This window comes from Poecilia latipinna, unplaced genomic scaffold (genome assembly GCF_001443285.1).
Source record: "Poecilia latipinna isolate Pla-1442-1.1 unplaced genomic scaffold, P_latipinna-1.0 Scaffold1147, whole genome shotgun sequence".
Taxonomy (NCBI): domain Eukaryota; kingdom Metazoa; phylum Chordata; class Actinopteri; order Cyprinodontiformes; family Poeciliidae; genus Poecilia; species Poecilia latipinna.
This window is the reverse complement of record NW_015113763.1, coordinates 8502-32021: the sequence shown is the minus strand read 5'-3', so window position 1 is coordinate 32021 and position 23520 is coordinate 8502. Positions and strand designations below refer to the sequence as shown.

The 23520-nt window shown below is 39.7% G+C and overlaps 1 protein-coding gene across 1 annotated transcript in view; it reads right to left on the bottom strand.

The window, feature by feature from the left end:
• LOC106960030 (TOX high mobility group box family member 2-like) overlaps positions 1-18963 on the bottom strand; it is a 72578-nt gene extending 53615 nt beyond the window's left edge. Inside the window, exons 1-2 of the mRNA XM_015052939.1 lie at positions 18860-18963; positions 5302-5361 (exon numbers count right to left, since the gene is read on the bottom strand). Of these exons, the coding sequence (XP_014908425.1) occupies positions 5302-5361; positions 18860-18862 (63 nt within the window). The 5' untranslated portion in view covers positions 18863-18963. The remainder of the gene's footprint in view (positions 1-5301; positions 5362-18859) is intronic.
• Between the last annotated feature and the right edge of the window lie 4557 nt (positions 18964-23520).

Genomic DNA, 23520 nt, shown 5'->3' with positions numbered 1-23520 from the left:
TTTCAATTTTTAAAAAAAAAAAAAACCCTTAAAAAGACCCCCAAAAATTTTTTTTTTTTTTTAAAAAAAAAAAAAAAAAAAAAAAAGTCAGGGAATGTCTCATTTAAGGGATCTTACAAACAAACCTCGGTTTATTGTGATAGACTAAACGAAGTGGAGTAAAATAGAACAAAAATGAGATTTCAAAAACTCCTCAAGAAAATCTGAAAAATGAGCAGCTGGTTGCTTTCAGAAGTCAGACATGAAACCAATAACACGAGCTTTGGATTTCTCTCAGAGAACTGTTCAATCCATCAGTCAAAACTCAAAAAACAGTACAACTGTAAAACTATCAAAACTAACTTTAAATTGATACACCTGGAAATGAGGGCGTAAAGCATGACGAGCGCTTGAGGAGCTGCAGACGTCCAAAACTCAGGAGATGAAATCTGTTGGCATGAAAGCTAGTTCTGCACTTTACAAATCTGGCCTAGACAAAAAAAAAAAAAAAAATTAACGAAACAAGCTGTTGACAAAAAGCCACAAGAAGTCATGTAGGGGAGACGGCAAGCATACAGAACAGAGCGGTCTGGTCAAATGAGACTAAAACACAGTTTCTGGTCTACTATCTATAGGGGAAAACAGGTCTAGGGAAGCTGAGCAGAGCAGGTGAATAAAGGGGAGGGGGGGGGGTTCTGAAAGGAGATCTGTTATAGGCTGCAGAAGTTTCATCTTTAAGCAGGACAACAAAATACAGTCAGAGTAAAAGATATTCTCACGTTAAAATGACCCAAAGACAAGACATGAATACAATTGTGACACAAAATAGAATGTGACAAAGTTGAACAATTGCAAAACCCTGCAAAGAGCAACAAGAAAATGACACATTTTAGCACATCTAGTGGTCTGTCTTATTACCTAAACATCCACCACTAAGTTGCTTCATTTAATCCAAATATTCTCTCCTTGTCTAAGCCTGTTGCTTACCTATGAAGGCACATGAGTCCATGAGGACTAATTACACTGCGGAGCGAAAGGAGAGGCCAGCCAAAAAAAAAAAAATCCAGAAATATACATCGAGGAACAAGTCTGCTCAACCACTCAAACTAATCGAGCCTGATATGAAAGCCAATGAAGGGCACTCATTGCCTATTAAACAAAATTAGAATTTGTGTTGGCGTGGTTGGAGGAACACCAATCATTCTCACGGAGCTATAACCGCGCTGCAGAAATATAAACGGCGGTCCGCCTTATTTCACATTTATCCCTGCGACGGGTTGATAATGAGCACACTGCCAGTTTCTTCACTTTCTTATTGAGTCTGAATAAATGTTCGCAAATTCCAATCAGGAAAGTGTTTACGTTTCGCATTCTGTAAAGAATGATGAGCCTGGCGCGTATTTTTTTTTAATCCTTTTTTAGCTGATCTAGATTGAGAAGGAAGTATATTCCGATTAAAAAGTGATTTCGAGGTAATGATGACCCCTCCCACTCCCCCGCCATTAATCTAATCAAATCTGCAGCTAGTCAGTCAGAGAGATTTGCAATTCTGTAGTGCTTATTTCCATTCCATCGGGATAAATGAGGCATTTAATAATCTTTATTTCAACAAACTGTCCCTTCGTAGCTTTGTGAGTGGGCGATACAAACAAAGCTGGTCAAAGAAAAATCCCACACATTTGCTTATATTTTGAAACTCTTAACAGATGAACAAAATGTAACAACATTAGCATCATCACACTGCCCCACAGCTCCATATGCGCAGCTCGCATGGATGTTTTCTAAAGAAAACATGCAATATTTTAAGCAAGGAGAAAAGAAAAAAAAGCCCATCTTGTTTGAATGGATGGGCTGCATTCAAGCATACAGCGAACAGCCCCTTTAAGGCTGTTTCTGATTAGCGGTTTGCTCTTTTTTAAAAGCCTAGAGATGTTATGTGTAATGTAATCTTCTGGCTGTGTCAGACTGCTACCTCATTGCATTTGCTGTAGAAGACCCCAGACATGCAAACAAAGGAGTCTCTGTTCTGGCTGCATGCACCGTTTTCACAGGCACACATCATGTACGGCCTCGGCTCGGTATCTGACCACACTGTTAAAATATGCGATAAAGCATATGGCCACTTTCGTTCAAAAATATGCTTGACCTGTGCAGAGGTACAGTAATTGTGAGCATTGCCCTATAAGCTAAAGAATAAAGGTTTTTTTTTTTTTTTTTTTACCACAGTGTAAGAAAAAAAAAAGTCATGAAAAAAAAAAAAAAAAAACATGGGGAGGGGAGACTAGATTAGAGGATCCTGGATCTCCATAACAAACCACTGAACATTTAATACATGCAATCAAAAACAACTGAATTATATCACAGCAAATGCTAACATTATATATGAAGCATAGAGAAAACGCACATATTATATGCATGAACTGTGTTTGAACACATCGCTTGTTCAACCATTCGGATCATTCTGGGGCATAACTAGTGTGTTGCAGCTGTGGAGTGGCAGGCGAGAGCCATGGCTCTAAATTTGGAAGAAAAAAAAGGTGAAGTTATTTATTTGTCACACTTCAAACTAAGTTAGCTTTGCAAGAGAAAACTAACTCCAGGGTGTTGGGAAGGAGGAGAGAACTGGGTGTTGCACAGTGTGGCATCTTCCCTGTAAATGACCAAAGCAAGACCAGCGCCATCATTCTTGGCCCAAATGTTGTTTTGTAGTTAGAAAGAAGCTCTCGAAATGTTTTTCAACCAAGTCACTAGGTTTTGGAATGAGACTTTATTTTTTGCTCTACGCATTAAGTGGAAAGTGTGGTTGGACGAAGTGTAAGAGCAGGTTCTCAACCCAGCAACCCACTGATGACAGGGTGAACTCCTGCCAGTGTCACCCATTGCAGTTTATCTGCTGCAACGTGGGAACTGGCATCATGGTAAAGAAGCAGCTGAACCGCAAAGAAAAAGGTGTGAAATGTCTGGTTTATCTATGTTCTAACACATGCGAGTGAGCTCCGAGTAGAACCACAGGTCTTTCAGATCAAAACCAGGTCAGCTAAGTTTGGACGCCTTCCTGATGCCTTCCCTTTGAGGTCCCATCGGGAGGACACTCAGTGAAGTGACTCTATCTGTTTTTGCTGCTGAAAGCCTTGGGATGCCCCAGAATGAGCCGGAGAGAGTCGCTGGGCAGAGCGATGTTTAGGGTTCCCCCCTTGAGAGCCTTTTACTTCTGTTTATTTTCTCAGAAGCTGAGCATCGTAGCACATTAAGATAGTCAGAAAGAGGAGAAAAATCAACTAATTCGGGCTGGAAAATGTTTCTGCAAAATTTTAAAAATATTATTAGTATTACACCGATGAGGGTGCGACTCTATCCTGCTATAAAATTTGAAATTAAAGGCGCTCTGTTGAAGGATGGAGACGCCCAACAATGAACTCTGTGTTTCCCAGGTTTTGTGTGTAAGCTCCTATTTGACAGCGCTGACAGAGCATCAACTGCAGCTGACATGTTTTGAAAAGCCCAAATTGCCTTATCCACTAAGAAGGTATTTGTTGACACAACACTGCAAACCTGGAGTGGGCGCTGGTGATTGACGCATGACCGCAGCGCCAGCAGAACTACAAAGCTGGACATTTATCCCAATTAGCACGCACACGTATGCGCGAGCGGTGACATAATTGGGGCAGACGAGGAAATGTGGCAAACAACAACTGACTTTATGGTCTTGTGATGTGAGCTGTAAGCAGACAATAAGCTGCTGGAGCTCCCCACTCGACCCATCGTTAAAGTCCCGCAATCCCAACATCAAAGAAATATACAATCCTATAGGATGAAAGCACATGTGCGTGTTTATTGAACTCTCTTTTTGACTGTGCGTGTGTGTAAGTGTGTGTCTTAGTCGGTGGAGGTTTATGAGTGTTTATGTGTTTGCGGTGAGGCCCACATCCATGTGCTTTTTGTTCGTCTGTTTTTTTGCAGGGTCTAACTTAAATTTTACATCATGTGAATAAGCACATTTTTGTACAGTGAGGACATTTTGGCTGCTCCCAACGTCTTCAAAGGCTTGTTTGAAAGCACTTTCCGAGTTACGGTTGCAATTAAATTCCTTTTAATGGGCTAGTCACACAAATTTAAAGAAAAAAGGAGGAAAAAGAAGGGTGGAGGGCTTCTCGAGTGAGATTGTTCAAAGAGCTGATCGCAGGAAGTTTTTTAATAAATCTTGTCTCCGCATTTATTGCAGCACTCAGTCTTCCGCAAAAGCAATGGGTGTAGAGGTGAGCCATGGTCAGAAAAACCTATTAGCTTTTGGTATGAGTCCATGCTGCTGCGTTTTTAATTCTTACATATTGCCCTGGCTTTGATACAGGGTACATTTACAGAAAAAACTTCTCTGTAGTTACAGTTGCAATGACTGAGATGTTTATCTCAAAATCGCAACGCACACAGAGAGAAAGTCAGAGAACATGTTTGTTTCAGTGTCGACGAACTGGACAGTCGCATTAAGCATCATGGTGAGAGAATCCATCACCGAGAGTAAAAATGCTCTTTGTCTCTCAGATTATGTCACTTCCTATTACTGTACTTGTGTGTTTGTGAGAAACAGATAGTCGCTGCGTGCGCGGGTCGCGCTGTCCTTGGCCCTGGGGGCTTCGTCCGCTGCCGCTTTGAGTTATTTGGCAAGGCGCTAATTGACACGACGGCCCCACCTTTGTCGTGCTTTGTCGGAACAAGAAGGCCGAGCCGCTGGATCAACAAATCTTTGAGGTCCAAATTCTGCCATATGTCCTGCCATGTGTTCCCATCTACCAGCTGGGAGCACTCAGAGCGGTGGCTGTGTCTAAATCACTGACCATGGGACTGAAACAGTGCCAGGGCCTGAATAATCTCAGAATGGTCAACATTTGCACTGTGACTTTGGTGGGACCTGTCACCGGTAATGACAGGTCCATTTGGATAAATTATTTTATGTTTAGGAAAATGTGCTTTGGATAAAAATAATCAAAATGTGAATATTTTGTGGAGGATGCTTCCCTGTCAGTTTAGGTGGACAGGCCTGCTGGATGGCCAGTGCTCTGTGAGATGCTTAAGGTTTGAAATTAAAAAGCAACTTTGTCTGTTCCTTGATCTTCATGTTACTGTTTATTCTGTAATGTTCTCCAAAAAAATCTCTGAGGCCTTCAAAGAACACATTTATACTGAAAATAAATTACACACAGGCGACCTTCGAAGACATTTGGATTTTGCTGAATCAGAACAAAGGAAAATCAAAATCCTTTAGTGTTAAATCCCAATAAAATCTAAAGTAAAATCAGAAAGTGTGAAACACGTGGGCTGTCTTACCTGATTTGGCGACCGAAACTCTTGGTTGCTGTCATTCATATACATGTTGTCAGCATCAAACTGTGAACAGAAACACAAAGGATAAATAAACATCATATGCGAGACGAGATTTGGGGAAAAAATAAAAAAATAAATAAAAAAAGATGATGGGTGCCTGGGGAGGAGGTACAAAGAGGAAAAGCTCTAAAGCTCTTTACGGGTGGCCTCAAGTGTGAGACTAATGACTTTGTCACTTTGGTTAAACCTCGTGGTGGCATGGCAGCACGGGCAATTACTGTTCGTCAGCGGGCCGGTAATTAGGCTACATGAGCGTGGTGACGAGAGATGGGCTTTTCCCTGTAGGCTCTGCTGCGTGTGTGAGAAAAGAGAACGAGTGTGAATGAATCTATGACTGCATCCAGTTAGGAAGTGTGCGCTTGCTGTCTTCGAGGGTGTGTTTTGTGTGTGTGCGCGTGTGCGTGTGTGCGTGTGTGTGTGTGTGCACGCGCTGTGAAGTGAAGGCATGCTGCGTCTTCTAACTGGAGCTAATCAGGCAATGAAGGATCACTTGCTGCAGGTGCCAAAACACTCCTTGACATGGGGTTAGGGCTCGAGTAACAACAAATGACTCCCGACCGGCGAGGGTGCAGCGAAACAACACAGGGTCAACAGCAGAGTGCACCATGCTAGCTCTGCTCTCTCTACCGAACTAAATCGCTGGAAAAGAGATTAGTTTGAAATGTGTCACAATTGCTGGAGAGAAAACAAGTAAACAGACCTTTTTTTTTTTTTTTTAAGAAATAAAATCAACACAGAAAAGGCCGGCTGAACTTTGCAGCAGATACTTCTGTGGGCAAATAAGACAAGGACTGAACCGCTTGGGAACAAAGAGAACACAAGTGAGGCTTTCAATATAACTACTCAGAACCAGCAGTAAGGCATGGTGGTAGTCGCATCATGCTGTGGGTGTGTTTCACTCCTATAAGTACAGAAAATGGTGGGCATAATGGAGAAAGGTGAACTACCTTTAACTCAACTCGACGGCAAGACGGTTGCAATCTGGGCAAAGATCCTAATCATACGTCAATGCTGGTTTTAGAACAGATACAGCAGATTAACATCGACCTGCTGTAATTGCCATAACCTCAATCATACTGGAGACTTAAAGCGTGTGCTTAAAAACGAGTCAATCAAATTAAAAGAGCTCCTCCATTTCTGAAAAGATGAATGGTGCATGTAGCCAAAATTATGCCAGGATCTTACTGATGGCAACCGAAAGTTTGTGGTTTCCTTCAAACACATTGAGGGACAGTTATTATTAGTGGTGGGGTAGGATTTCAGTCTGTAGGCACAACTTTGACTGTGGATTGGAGAAGAGCCTCAACAATATGAAAGCAAAGAAACCGCAGGCTATCTATCAGACGGGTCATCAACTAATACTAAAGAATGGTTCACAAGCGTCAATAAAATACCCAAATGAATGCTTTCATGCACATCTTGGATCTATTTAGACCTCTGTCTGGAACTGTGAAAACCCGCAAAAATTAAGCTTGTCAAATACAGTCAACATCTCTATTTGTTGACTGTAGTCAGTCCTTTCAATGTCAAGGCCTAAAAAGAAACTCGTAAACTGACAGAAGCAGAAACACGATCAAACCAGACGGCCTTCCATGTCACATTCCTCAGATTTAAATATACGGAGGGGCCCTTCTCATTTTGCCGGTGGTCCGCTTTGTGCTAAGGAGAAAGTTACCGAAGGCCTGAAAGGTAAACAAACGCCGGATAGGAGAGCATACAAATGGATCGTAAGATGTACCTGCTCAAAACAATAGCCAAATAGGTAGCCTAATGGACGGAAATGAGCTGAATTCCTTCGGGGAGGGGAAATCTAATATCTATGCTGGAAGGCAGGAAAGGGCTGAAGTAGGTGAACGAGCATGTGAGTGGTGAGAAAGAGAAATTACTGTACGTCACTGCAGATGAAAGCTTGGGTAGGACGAGGACTTGCCTTGCGGCGATGATTGGTTAACGACACATGCATTAAAAAAAAGGCCCAAGTGAGGATTCACATGACTAATTTAATGATTACATTTACATTCATCTACATATGCAAACATGAAATCGAGTCAGGGGCTGCGTGCAAGTCACACTTAAGCCACACTCCCATTCAGAGGAATCAATCTGAACGCAGTGAGCGAGCGCCCTGTGTTTGCTGAAGCTGAATGCTGACTAATTGTGCCGCAGATCCAGCCGACTGCTTAATCAAGCACGGGAGTGTTTATCATCTGACTAACCTGCAGAGAGAGGGTCAAACAATCTTGACCCGGCTCACATATCTGCAATAAACTCTTCCCCCTACCCCCCCTCACACGACAGGCCGCTTGTTCTCTTCTAACTGAGCCATTTTATTCCATTAAACTCTACTTTAATATGACGCAAAGCCACTTAGAGGGCCTGTTAAAGATTCTCTCGGGTGGAAAGCGATTGAAAGAGAGTGGCCGAACAATGTCGTTTTTAACCCCCTCAACGCCCGGCGGAGCTTTCGTTGGAGTTAATTCTTGCAAAGTGAATTCTTTGGGTGCTCAAAGGGAGGAAATGAACCGGGGAGGATGATCAATTTCGTCGCCGACACCAGGCAATGCGGCGATTGTCGGAAAGGCCAAAACAGCCCCGGAAAAGGTCAGCCATTTTGTGCTTCAACATGGCTGCTTATATATTGCAATGTAAAGCCCTTTCCCTTATGCTCCTTTCTCTGAACAATGCTGCTTTGCACTTTCTCACTCTTCCATTTAAAATGCCAATTTACTGCTGGCTCAGTGCTATCAGCTCAGCCATTACTCCATGTGGGCTGGGGAATATCTTTTACTCTTTCCCTTTTTTTTGTGGTGTTCCACTTATTTCCATCTTTCTTTCACTGTCTTACTGTCTTATCCCTCACTTTTCACTCTTTGTCGCTATGTTCCCATTGTCTCCACCTTTCTCTCTGCGCTACAACCTTCCCAGTTGTACTTCTCCATCACACACCCCATATCCCCCCCCCTCCCGACCCCCTCTTTTTTTTCCCTTCACTCGTCTCTTTTTCTTCAGCGGGGCTTGGCATCGCTTTCTCATCGGCAGCTTAATTGGGCATTCTGCCTGAGACAAGGGCCTCATTAAGCAGTAATTACACACATGTTGTTTTCGGCAAACATCTCTATTTGGATTGCTTTGCATGGTAATTGTTCAGCAGGGACCACTGCTTGCGATGTTTCAATCCGTGACACACGTGGTGCTGGTGGAGAGAAATGAAAAAAGATGAAGAAGAAGGGTAGAGGAAGAAGAGGAGAACGGGGAGAGGGACGGGTGGGGGAGGGAGGGGGGGACAGACAGAGAAAAAAATAATAATAGGCTGTGGAAGAGAGACAAATGTGAAATAAAGAATGCATAGATGAGAGGGAGAGAGGATGAGAGTAACACAGATGCAAGCTGAAAGAATGAAGGCAATGCAGAGGCAGTAAGTGGAGAGACACGATGAATAAATGACAAAAAGGACAAATTCAGTGTGAGAGGGAAATGAGAATGAGGAAAATGAGCAAGAGAAGTGAAAAGGGAAAAAAAAAAGAGAGCTAGCGAGTCACAAAACTGGGTCATGCCTCGCAATCATCGACAAAGCTGAGTGTTTCAAAAATAATGAAGCCACAAGGTGGAAGTAATGCTAACTAGCACATCCAGGGAAAGCATGTAATATTTACACAGTTCTAATGGAGCAATATAAGGCTGGGATCCTTTCATCTAGGAGTCCTCTGTAAGACTGATGATGACAGGATTGGTGGCTCCACTGAAGACTGCCTCTGATTGATGGACAATTTATATAAGCTCCCCACTAAGCCTTCTAGGCAACATCTGTTTGTGAGGAGGTGGAAGGGGGGTGAAGATCAACTGCTTGTGGCATAATGCCGCAACTACTTAGTCAGTACCGAGAAAAATCATGTCAAACCAAAGACGAGGAAAAACGCTTTACCTAGATGGGCCAAATGGGCCAAATGGGCCTGATTATTCGAAAAAAAAAAAAAAAAAAAAATTCAAGCACAAATCGTATATGTCTACTAATATGAGGACCAAAGTTTAACAACTGGATATTTGTTGCTAATGGTGACCTGCTATACTTCCTTGATTAAGTTAGGGTAGGTCTATGGCTGTAAAAAAACAACAAAAAAAAACATGCTGATTAATATATTTTCACTATACTCATATATCTGGATTTCTCCTGGTCATTTCTGGCTGTTTTGAGCTCCTTTCAGAATGAGCTGTTTCCCTTTTATGCAAATGAGCTGCTGCTGCTGGCCACACACCCCTAAAAGGTTTACACTCACACTTTATACACTTGAAAATGTCCGGGAAAGACGAGACAACATGCCATTCAATTCTTTTGTAAATTGGCGTCTTCACCAATCAACAAACTGACTAATAGTTACTTGGAAGTAGATAGACACTTGCCTAAGCATGCTGATTTAAAAAGATTTTATTTCACAGATCTTTATCAGATACACCAGTAAATTTAAAGTGATATATTATAAAATAATAGAGAAAAATGTAATCAACAAACAACAAAAGAACCAGTATTTTCTAGAGTGCAGGTAAATTGTTACAAATTTGGAATTTGTGTAGCTAGTATTTGTTCAAAATGAATCTACTCCACAAACAATTACTTTTCTTTCAAGTATAATCTTCTTCTACGCTAAATGTCAACATTAATAAAGTTAAAGTTTTAGTAGCTTTTTGCATTTACTCAAGTTATATTTGTTTTTAATATTTGTCTGATCATCTGAAACATTTAAATGTAAAACAAACAAAAAAAAACAAACAAAAAAAAAGCAAGAATTTACAACTGGCAAATCCTTATTTGTTTTTTTCCCCAGCAATGTATCTTCAGCATACCACCACGAGTTACTCTCTGAAAATAATCACAGGAAATTACAACTGAATCTTACAACCTACATGACGAGGTGTAGCAACTAATAATTTTAGTTTTTATCCAATTAACACTTAAGCGGATTTAGGACGACGCGCTAGGAAAAAAAAAAAGAAAAAATGTCAGCAACAACAACAAAACACGATCGCACCAAAAAGCAACCTCAACCAACTTTCTGAACTTTTGAATTAATAAGAGAAAATCTATAAGCAGAATATGTACAAGGTGTGACTTTAAAAGCCTTTGCCAGCACACCAAGTCTCTAAAAATAATTCTCTCGCCGAGCAGAATTAATAAACCCAGAACAGTACACAGCCATTCTGTGAAGAGAAGGGGTGTGGTGATGGTGGAGGAGGAGGAGGTGGGGGCTCATGCAATATGTATGCCTGTTTGAGCACCCTTCTTCCTCATCTTTCTCCCTATTCTCTTCATTTCTCTCTTCACATCTCACTCCTTCCCCTTCAGCCCTCTGTTCAATTAAGCTGTAGGAGCGACCTAACAAACCCCAACCTGAGACAATGTGTGCCACCGAATTTTGATGTTGCCCAACTTGTCACTTCTGGTTCAAAGCCAGAGGAGGATGAGGAGGCAGAGACACCAACACACACACACACACGCACACGCACACCTAACAACAGCAGTGAAGGAAAATAAAAAGACAATATGGAAAGTATGGGGAGAAAAGAAAGAAAGAAACAGAAACAAAGAAAGAGAAAAAGAAGGAATGAAAAACAAGAACTTCTCACAGTTGCATGGGAAGTGTGCAGAAAAAGACAGAGAGTAGAGAGGCTACAGTAACAAATCTGGTATTGCACCACGCCCCAAGCAAACAATGAACATGGGCAAACAATGAACATGGCACAAACATATACACAAGGACTCAAAACACGCGCATGCACGTACATACACACACACACACACACACACACAGACACACACACAAACACACACACGCACAAAGCCCATAAAAAGCACAGCCGGTGGCCATGGCGACACATGCTCTGTTGTCGTTAGATAAGGGAAACAGGGCCTCTTCCTGGGTGTGAGAGCTTGATCCTGCACACACAACTGTGTTCACGTTGAAGTCACACTACTTGTGCGCGCACATCTGCAGCACCACTGGGGTCACGTCTATTGTACCAACATCAAATAACTCATGTGGCCCCACTTTATCAGCTGCATGATTCATTTTCATATGCAAAATAAAAAACAAAAAAACAAACAGGTTGTGTTCATAGAGGGAGAAGTTTGCATCTTTGAGGTGGAATTTAATGGATTTTGGCGATCTGAAGCAGAGAGCCAGTGTGGAAAGTTTCTGATTTTAGGAAAACTGTATGAAGTGAAGCTGAATTCCACAGGGACCTCTTAAAAGTGCTAAAGGACAAGTTATGTGAAGCATTTGGCATCATATGAATGCAAGGTCGAGCACGTTTACACTGCACACTTCATGTTTATTAGCGGATCAAAATCTGCACCCTTAACTAGCTGCCGTTCATGTAGCAATCTTTTTCATGATCTACCAACCTGGCCATGACCATCTCTCTTCAGTCCGCCGTCTGAGATTTATCCCATTGAGCTGGATTTCTCAACTCAGCCAATCAGCAAACAGAAGGGGGAGTTGTGAAAAGGTGATGTAAATTTTATTAGAATTAAAATCTGCCTGTACAAAGTCATAGTTTGGCAATGGCTAGGGGAGGAATTGAACGAAGGCATTCAGTCCGTGTTGGGAACGCTTCCAAATACTGAATAATTAAAGCTGGAGTAAAAGGAATGTATAACACATTTTATTGCTGGCAAAAAAAAATAAAATAAAAAAAAAAGTTGTGGCCCTACTCCCCATAGGGTTGTTTACAGCGTATGCTTCATTGGGCTAGCTCATTACATACATCACAGACAAACATTAGCAACTGGGTAAAATCAGATCGAATCATTTAAAACTTCAACACTGTTGCACGCTCATTTTAAAAACATTAACAGCAACACCGTGTGTAAAGTGCTCTCTTACTGCATGAAAGCAAGTAGATGAAGCTAAAGTAAAAAGGGGCGAAAGCAACTGATGGATCTGCACAAGAACGTAGAACAGCAATACACAATCTCTCTTCTAATGTTTCACTAATATCGACATTTTGTCAATCCTTAATGAGACAAAACCTCAACAAACAGAAATCAAAGACAAGGTCTATGATGATATACAAGCTGATCAATGACAACATTTGAGAAGTCACAATGTCTAAGTTTTTTTTTCCCCTTTCTGCCCCTCAGTAGTACCAGCATAATGAGATCTGGATAGACTTATCGGTAAAGCCAATGCTGGCAGAACTTGAAGTAAGCTTTCATTTTTATTTGCTCAGTTGCACTTCCATTTTTAAATTGAAGATTTGTACACGGTGCTGGAGTGTCTGTTACAACCACACCAGCAGACACCAAGAACCCGCTCTGAAATATGGGACTGTTTGTGTTTTACGGTACAAGGAATATAAGTGGATTTTGTCGACTGAAATAATGTGACCTTTTCTTAATTATCCAAGTTAGTTTTCAACCTCTTACTATGCAACACACAGGAAAGGAACAGTTACATAGAGACAGTGCTGGGCGCTGCAGCTCCCTCCTTAATTCTGAATGTGGTGTGCACAGCTACAGCTGGTTGCTGAAAATGCACCGACACGAAGAAAAACATGACATTCAAAGACAATTGAGGTGTTGCACATGAAAAACTAGAGAAAATGAATGATGCCAGAAAAACTAGCCTTTCAGCAGTCTTCAATATGCAATTAGAAAGACGGGTATCGGATCTGATTTTCACCAAAGAAAAATCATAAAGCTGCACCAGTTTTAGCTTTTGTTCATATAATGATAATCTGTAGTCAAAAAAAAATTATTATATTTTACTCTCCAAAGAAGACTGGGCCAAAGACCAATGTGAAACACTGTAGTGTCCTGAACATCATCAATGGCGAATGGGTTAAGTATGTTCCCGTCATCATACTAATGTAGCTGAAACAGCTGAAATTTCTCCATTTCCACTAATGAGAGGTACTAGATTCAGATTCAGATTCAGATTCAGATTTTATTTGTGTCCCAAATGGGCAATTGATGTAAAGGCAAGTATAAAACTTATTTTTTTTTTTAAAAAAGAAGGAGAATATAATATTTATTTAACAAGAATCTACATGGATACTCCAGCATTCATTTTACACATATTAAGCAGTAAATTAAACCAAAACCCTTTGGTGAGATTTTGTTCAAATTCTTAACTTATTTTGTTTGTATCTAGAAGGCAGAGAGGATGTTGGTCCTCTCTGGTTGGTTCTCGACTTTGTGAGCTTTTTTCTAAACAAAGTTTCAGCGATGTTTCTGAAATCACAGAAATACCTTCCAAAAAATAATTCAAAGATTTTCTTTTTCCTAGAGAACTGTTTACAATTATATTCTGCTCTGTTTAATTAGACACAGGTGAACAACAGTTATCTTATCAAACATGAAATGTTGCTGAAAGTCACCAGAGAGCTGCACTCAGCGTGAGTTCAAAAGAAACAAAACTGCCTCATTTAGTTCAAAATTCACAGAAAATATGAAAACCAATCCCTGGATGGACCAATCCACTCATCACCTCCAAGGCGAAAGAAACATACTGAGGTGAACTAAAAAAAGGTTTTGTTACCACTTCCGGTTTCACCTATGCTTTGGGATGTGCAGCAAAGAAAAAAAAAAAAGTTAAGGCTCCCATTTATCCACTTTGCTGTTGAGGTGCTGGAGCAACCACAAAACAGAGCCAACAGCCAGAAACAGAGATGAAAAGAGATGAGAGTGGAGATTGAGAATATGGAGAGGTAGTGCAAGGTGGGAGTGTGGGGCATGTGGGTTGCCAAAAAAAGGCTTTGTTTCCACCTTGAACTCGGGTTTACAACGGTTCACAGAAGGATAGAAATCTAAACGGATGACAGTTTATCTGCACATACAAGTCAGTGGCTGTTAGACTGTGAAGAGATTTTCTTATTTAATTAAAAAGAAGAAGAAGAAGAAGAAGAAGAAGAAGAAGAAGAAGAAGAAGAAAGAAGTCAGATATAATTTTTGACTCGCACAGAGAAACCAAAGATTCGGGAAAAATTGAAGTATGTTTCGTAAAAACCCCGTCAGACTATTGCATGTCTGCCTCGCATTTCAATGGCCCTGTCATAAGAAGTAATGTACGTTTTAAGTCATTGAATCATAATACAGAGTGTGCATGGTTATTAGACAACTTGTATTTTATTTTATTATTAAAGACTTCTCAAGCAAATCAAAATGTTAAACCAAAGACCCGAATATAAATAAAAGTGAGGATTTCACTTCTCAGGATAATTCATGTTTTACCAGTTAGACTCACATTCATATACATATACACAGATCGATACGCAATTTAGCATAATGTGCCTTCTCCCCATGCTCTTAGTGCCAACCAGAAACAACCAATCAGAGCCAGGAGGCGGTTCTTAGCAGTTACCACTGTCAATCACAATCTCGTGTGGCGCTGCTCGTCCCTCTCCCGTTTCCCAACTTGTTCTCTGCTAAGCTGTAGCTAGCAGGGAAAGTTGTGAATGCTCAGGTTAGCATGGGCACCAATGATGGCAGATAAGCCGCTTTTCTGTAAATGTAAATTGTTTCTCCTATATTATCACATTCACCAGCATTGATTGGCAATGCTGGCCTCTGATTGGTTGGTTTTGGTCTGATGAAGTGTGTTTGTTCAGATGGCTATGGTAGTTCTGTATTCTGTCTGTATTTCATGCACCTGGAAACATTTCCAAACAGCCAATAGTATGTGAGAGGAAAAACAGGAGCCTTTGTTGGCCTACTCAGAGCAAAATGTTGGTTTACCGTAGGGGAAAACTCATAGCAGTATTAATTATTATTATTATTAAACTCGTTAGAAGGACTACGAGGTCCATTTCATCAAACACATTTTCCTGTCTTTATGTGTTTTGCAGCGAAGGTGGTAGAAGCCGGCCAGCCTTTGTTATGTCCCTGAGTCAGGAAGGCAGCCACAGGCTTGAGCCGGCTGACTTGTATAGGACATGGCTGGGTTGAGGGACAGATTTAGTAATGACGAAAGGTTTGTGCGACCAGCCAGGTGCACAATCTAATAGCGCTAGCAAGATCCAGAAATCCCCCTTTATTGTTTTTGAAGCGAATAGTATGCTAATTTAAGCATACTGCTGATGTCAAAGTCACACGACACTTTCCTGCACTGCTGGCTTCATCGCTGAAAAATCACAGCTGTGTGGGAAATTGTTCTTCCCACTTGCAATTGATGAATTGCCCAGAGGAGCTCAGAGGGGGCTCGTCTTTGGTTCGTGGCAGAAATATTTGGTGAAAGAAGATTAAATTTCATAAAAAATCTGACGGAAAATGTAAAGGTCTTGAAATCTTAACTTTTTAAAGTTTGGTTGATACCTATAATTGGCCCCACAGGAAAGGCTGAAATGAAATAAATCTGTAAAAAAAAAAAAAAGAAAATATCACAACGGAAGAACATTATACTTCTGCAAGCTCTTGAAGACAACAGAATAATCCCAGAAGCAGATGTAAATAATTTGCTTTTGTAAAGTCTGTGTGAACGCTAATGCAAAAATGTTGAGCTTTTAGACTTTCTGTTTTAGCCACTTTTAAGGCAATCGACCAAAACCAAATGAATTTTCACTTGTTGTTTTAGACTTGACTGCTGCGTCTCGAAGCGCATGTTGCGTCGTGCATCATCTGTGACAACAGTTTGCCTCTGCAGCAACTGAGGTAGAGTGCAAAAGAGGACACAGCCATTGAGTGAGCCACGTGTGAGCACTTGCACAAAGGTGTCGAAGAAAGGAATACGTCAAAACCAAAGTGCAACCCGCATGGCCTCCATCATCCTGCTGTGGTGGCCTTCAAGGACCCTCGTGGTCCTGGATGAGCTTCATTGGCAACAACCAAATCAGCACCAAGAGCAATTAGCAAATGGGTCCAGCAGGTGCTGCGGTGCTAAGCTTAACAACTTTAGCGTCGCAGCTCTACCTGACAAAGTATGGCGTGAAAACACCCGCATGTGTACTTGAAGAACTGTAAGAAAATACAGTTTCTGAGATAACTGAGAGAGCACGAGCCACTTTTAACTGGCTGGGATGAACAGCGAAAACAGAGAAAAGATTAAAGGGCACAGTGAACGTCACGTTACCCCAGCCATTTGCTTTTGCTTACCGCAACCATCAGATAACTACAACAGGAAAAGGAAAAAGAAGAAAAAAAAAAACACAAAAAAACGGCTGGTTTCCTTCAGCATATAATTGAATGTCTTATTGCGATCTGGTGCTCTACACAATAAATAAAACGTACAAAAGCAAAGCATGAAAAGTAAATGTCAAAGTTTGAAAGCTTTGACTATAATAAGCCATTTAGTGCCAAGTAAATGCATCAGTCTATCTCCAAAGACGCCAACTAGTCTTCAATCTAAGCAGATGGCATAGAAAAAAAAAGAGTTTGGGTAAGACAACAAATAACTTAATCCTACAGCTCTGAAGCTAACACAAAATAACCTTACAGTGTAAAAAGTGGCTATGAAAATTTATGAAGTTGCTTTATAAATAGGATGTTTAAAAATTACAGAGAAGCAACTTCATAACACCTTATTCTGAAACAAATTGACTAAAGATATATATCACGCCTCATTATTGGAAACCTTTGTTAACATACTTTAAACAACAATATAATACCCACAAAACCAATGTTTTACCAGGAAGAACATCGCTAGAACAACAACAAACATGTTGTTGCTACAACATAGCAACAGTCAGAGACATCTGACCAATGCAAATGATTATGCAAAGCAAGAAGATGAGTCAAGTGGGAAACCGAAACCCTTCAAGTACGTACATAAACAAGAAAAAAATATCATAAATAATGTGATGTATCAGAGGAAAGAAGATAAAACGGTTTAATTTGAATTTTTTTTTCAGCCAAATCAGTCTCTTAAATGTCATGCACTTCAAAGTAAATTGTATATAAAGAGAGCAGAATGCTTAAGTTCACAGAAGAGTTCAGGAAATAAATTGACAAACTGATCCTGTGTTCAAGGACAATGCCATTCCAAGCTTTTGTGAGTTATATAAAAAGGCGATGAAGAATTCACTTCTAAACAAGATCTTTTGTACTTTTGGACTTCCTTAATTTAATATTATACAAGTCTATGTGCTACCCTAAGGAACATCTGAACTGTTGGTTGAGTACACATTTTATTACAATCAAACAGCTGTGAGAAAACCTAGAATTAAATACACAATTTGATTCTGAACCATATAAACAATCCTTTTCAGCTCCAATAAAACATCCATAGCATTATACAGTCTTGACATGATGGCCCCCAAAAAGGAGTAAAGACAGAAGACTGTGACCTGGATTTTCCATTAAAGGGAATCATTGGTTTCATTTTGTTTTCATTCAAATTTAAAGTCACACAACTTGCTTTGAACTGTTTTGAATGCAAATTGCAGCCCACTGAAAGCCAGGCCATGCATAAGCACAGGTGTATTAAACAGTCATTCACAAAAAAGGCATTTTCTTTTTGTTTGACTCATGTTAATTAAAACTGCTAATATATGGCATAAAAAAACCAGGATAATTACCCCAAGACTGATTAATAGAGAATTTCTTTGGTTACACCAAGAAAGCCAGAGTCAGTAACTTTTGCCTGGAGGGTAAATCTAATTTCAAAAGACTGTGTGATCTTAGTTGATTAAAGATCATTTAGAAAATAAAAAGTAGAAAAAATTTCATCTAAATGATTTAAACTGTACTTTCTTCTACCTCCATGTAGAGTTCTTACTGTAATTACTGCAGAGGTGATTTTTTTTTTTTTTTTTTTTTTTGCATTTTGCATGTTTTCACACATTATGTTTCTGCAATTACACACTTCTGACAACATCTGTAAATTCCTGTAAAACAACCGACTAAAAATATAATATGTGGCGTCAGAGTTTTAAAAAAAAAAGGTATTCCAGATATTATTTTGCCCTGTTGTGAGATATAATAACGGTGCTTGAAAATATCAGACATTCATGATTTTGGATAGGAACTCTTATCCAAAATCAAGAACAAGACAAGAACATAAGAAAATTCAGCTGGATATAAAACATTTACAATAAAACAGGCACTAAATAACCTGCACTGTTTTAGTGGTTTCTGCCTTTTGGATGAAGCTGTGTTGAATACAGAACATCTAACTAAAATATTGTATGCACTTAAATGTGTAGGGGTTATAGACAAATTAGACAGTCGGCTTGGGGCCAGTTCTGTGAATTGACAACTAGTCTAAACACTTTCAAGTTTATTAGGTTTTTCAAAGTTGCCATGTTGAGCAATGAGATGGTGTTCTCTTCATATCAAGTGTTCTCAAAACTTGTCTTCTACATAAGGTCAAATATCGTGAAAACCCGGTCACTTTTGCTTTCAGCTTACAAGCAAAAAATAGCACTTCATGCTGAAAGCTATTTTTTACCCTAAGCAGCTCTAATTTCTCACAGCAAGTCATAACAATAATCTATCTCCCCATTGTCTCTGTTTGAAGGCTTGTATTAAAAATACAATAAAAGAAATACGGGGGCTTCAGCTAACATATCTCACCATAGCAATGGCCAGTCTTTTCCTAGATGGGTTGATGCCTGAAGGGGGGGCTGTGCGGAGCCTAACACTGTACTGGGCCTGTGGTCAGAAAGACAGACAGCAGGTAAAGGAAGAGAAAGAAAGGACAAAAGTAGGGAAGGAAACAAGATGCGTAGGCTTTAGTTTTGCAAGGTACAAGCAGGGAATTTGTTAAGAACCCTTCCCTCCTCCTCCTCCTCCTCTTCCTCCCCCATCCTGCCTGTTGCTTTTCTCTCCTGTCATTCCCAGCAAATGAATGCTGGGGGAGGAGTAATGACACGAGACTTACACGGTGACTCAACGAAGGGCTTTGCGAAGGGAAAAATTGAGGTTAATGAGCTGACATCCCCTCCGCCCCCTGAGCATGTTTCGTCCCCACATGCGTGCCGCCCAGCTCTTTTACATACACTGACAAGCATATTACACAAAACGCATCAGCCAGACAGTAGGGCTGAGCAAGGGCACTAAGCCAAGGAGAGTCGGGAGATGTGATAGCTAAGATTTTCTTTTGAAAGCAAGCGAGAAACTAAGCAAACGTCAAGAATGAATCACATCCAAAACAAACATATAAAAGCGTCACGACAGTGTGAGTAATGTCCAAGGATTAAGGTCCCCTATGTTCCATATTTACATGAAATTAAATTAGTTTTTCCATGACGGACAACAGTCAGGGAGACAAAAATAGAAACGTCAACATTGCATTTAAATAAATAAAAGTAAAGTCATTTAAAACAATACAGTAAAAGTCACATGGCGCAACAAAAGTAAGAGTGAATATTTATTTGACAGGGACAAGGATGTAGATTCAACATGCAACATGCTATTGCACCTGAAGTCATGGCTGATTTGCAATCCTGTTCAAAGCAAGTGGTTGAAAACAAACACAGGCAAAGAACCAGAATGCAAAATTAAAACTTGGAAAAAAGGAAAAGTCTATCTGTAAGTTATTAGAAAAGTTATACTGATGAAAATAATGTGGTAATATCACATTCACCATTATTTTTGTGGAAATTTAAAATAATCTAATATTATCAAAAGGTAACATTTATTTAGAAGTATGGAAGGAAGTACTTCTTGAGATGCCCTGTTGTATTTGACACGGTCAACTTTTAAAGACGTTATTTTCCATCTTGCTGGAAAGCATTGGAAAGCACCTAACCATTGGAAAGCATTCAATCACTTGTTTGCGAGGCGACATATCAGATACCTGACAAGAAGAAACTGTGACAGCAAAGAGGAAAGTTGTGTCAAACAATTCTGACCATCCACTGTGCAGCATTTGATCCTCTGCAGATCAAAATACAACATATTTTAGACCAGGCAACACTGAACTGGACTAACCTACCTCTTTAAAAAAGATTATTTGAGATTTGTTCACATTTGTATTTGCAAAAGCACAAAAAATAAAATGTTCAGTGCTTTGTTAGACATTAGGGTATCCAACAAGTATTCAACAAATATTGTTGCAATACTTTATTGTCAGAGTATGAATGCAAACACATCCCAAGAGAAAAAAAAAAACATACACCATGTGGTAAGAGCAGACAATGGCTTGTGAATGTTCCTTGTTGACTGATGTACAAAAGCCTTTTCCAGTTTAACCGGGTCAAACTGTGAACCATAGGGAGACGGCAGACAGTGTGTGATTTGTAAAACTTTTACCCTGTGCAAAACACACAAACCACATTTTTATTAACAAAATCTTGTCTTGTTCACGAAAAGTCAGTATTGAGTATCATTTCATCTCATGTGCTCATCATCCCTTATATATTTACACACTTACAATTAATGCAAAAACAAAAACTGCATTTGTGCAGTAATCTTCCAACCAGCAGTGGACTAAAGTCTACAACAGGCTTATGCATTTTCGTTAACAAAGTCTACTTGAAGAGCAGCTTCCAATTAAAAAATAGCTTTTTATTTAACAACAAAAAAATAAGTAAATAAATCAGAAATGTTTGTTAGAATGAATGAGGTGCCATTTTACTGAAGGCTAAATATTCTGCAGTGACAAATCAGGCAAGCCAGTGAACCTCGCCTAGTGCAATGACAAAACTTTAATGTCAAGTCTCCCAAATTGCTAAGAAAATTAATCATTTGTTTTGTTTAACAACTGTATAGTTGCCAGGCGTGTAATGAGACCTTGTTGCAGATGAAAATGTCACATTTCTTGTCAAAGTGAAGTCTGAATTAATAATGGGGTCATTAGGAAGTAATTCAATAATTTGCTTCAGGTTTTTGAAGCAGGTTTGAAACCCCTGCTTCAAAATGCAGAATGTGATTTCTGAAACCTTTATGCCATGTGAAAATACAACAATAAAAGTTTTCCCCGAAAACATTGCTGAAATGTCACGTCATTCTCATAAATCCAAACATCTGCATTGTGAGCTGGACGCGTGGTAGGCAGTCTTCCAAATGTCGACAGACGGCCTGACTTCGCCAAAAATGGAAACGGTTTGATTTAGTCAGGTCTAACTGTCAGCCCTTTAGGTTTTACCACAAGCATGACTAAAAAGAACAGTCCACCCACAAGTATAAAGATCTTACAGACTTCTCAATAGTTTGGTTATTAAGGACAAACAGCTCTTAAGCCCACAGTACAGACCACAGGCTAAAAACATCATGTTATTACAGAGCCCAGAGTGCTGAGAAAAACCAATTAGACCTTCAGATGCTCCCCCATTTCTTGGTTATCACGTGGTGGCGAGTGGGTGTAGATGTTAAATAAAACCTTGCTGGCCTTTAACTTGCATCACCGGAAAACCAAAACGAAAAGGTGAAAGGTTTTTTTTTTTTTTTCTTCAAGAAAAGAATTTGGCTTTGCTGAACCTGCATTCTCATATGACCACTAAAAAAAAAAAACTAAACAATGAATGACAACGAAGCAAAAGCTTGTCCAAATGAGGGCCTCAAAAAGCATTTTTATTTTTTACTTCAATGAGCATTTATGAGACAGACATTTGAATGAGTTGTTGGAGCATAAAACTTCAACATGACTTGCTTGTTTTGACAGGACTTCTAAAGACTCGTAGGGTTTCATTTATTTGCAACATTATTTATATTTACTAAGGCATACTGTACAGCTTTTCTCAGTAAATATTTTGCTAATGGAGCTAATGATCTGATATTCACACCAGATCTCAGTAACAACTCAAGTAATTCACACTGAAAGTAATAAGGCAACAATTGTTGTGTGTAAGGTGGGATGATATTAATACTAACCAATGAAAACATAAAAAAAAGGTCCAAAACGACAAAGAAAGTCAGGCAAAACAACTTAGGGCTGACAGGATTTAGGAAACAAACCTGTCAAATTTATATTAGGTGATTTAGTCACTGTTTATGACCTATAAAAAGGTTTCCTCTTTACCAAAATATCAAACAAGAAGCATGCCACCATTGGTAAACGTACAGTTTTGTATCTTGCATTTTCCTCATTAAGTAATGCTTTCTACTCCCGCGGTTTCTCTGCACATTCGCGGTGTAAAACATTCCACTGCTGAAGAAAAGTCAGTGCTAAAGCCTATTTGATGTTTGATGCAGAAAATTTGGACAACCCGATGAACTAGTGGGAGAACACACTCTGGTCAGATGAGACCAAAACCGAAAATGCTGTGAATGTCATCGCACATGCAGTGCATGGATGGGAAATGGGCCATCACATCATTTCAAAAACAACATACAAACAGTAAAGCATGGCGATGAAGGCCTAAAATAGATGCACGGTGAAATTCTCAAAAAGTATGTGAACATAAAAAGAACAAGTGATTTCCACTTGTAAGTTTAACTCACAAAACCAACTGCCGAGAAAGTCTTTATTTCATATTTACCAAGATGTGCTCGATACTAATCTTCACTGCCATATTTTTTGAAGAGAAAGCTTGTGTACCTTAACTGCCTCAAATAAAAAGAGCAGAACTCGTGAAATAAAGTAACAGCCTTCATAAAATGAGAGCTGAACAAAGAAGCAGCAATAGAATTGATAATGGCGTGCGGACCGCTCTCATTGAGCTTGAAAACAATGAGCGAAGGACAGATAGTCATTAGCAGCCATTGTGGATCTTTCGAATGAGTCATTCACATGGAGCCTTGTGCATTTTTAATAAAAATTAAATTGAAGAGCCCCCAAGAACACAAACTCTATAAAATAATAACAGCCATTTCACCTTCGCACTATCCCGAGCCTCTCAATTATTTACCACTAATGAATTGCTCCGGGCCATGTTTTACAATACCAACGATCCCAGAGAGACAAATCAGCTCTCTAAAATACTTAAACACATTTACTCTATTCTGCTTAACTTCTCTCGTGTGAGAGGAACAGGGATGTTAAATCTTCTGATTCTTGTTGCATCGACTGAATCTATGTTTAATTTTCTCAGAATCCCCCCTGGTAGATAACAGTTTACTGGTAAAAGCCAATAAGCAGGTCCTTGATGCTTCACTTGTGCTTTTTATCTGTAATGTTGTCAGAAACAATAAAGGCATGTTTTGCTTTTATTATAGTGCAGCATGCTGCAGCAGTGCTACAGCTCAGGTGCCAAGCCTGCAGCAGTTGCATTTGTATGCCTTTTATTTTGGGTGGGGGGGGGGGGGGGGGGTTTTTTTTTTACAAAGGAAAGTTTTTTGGGGAAAAATGGCAA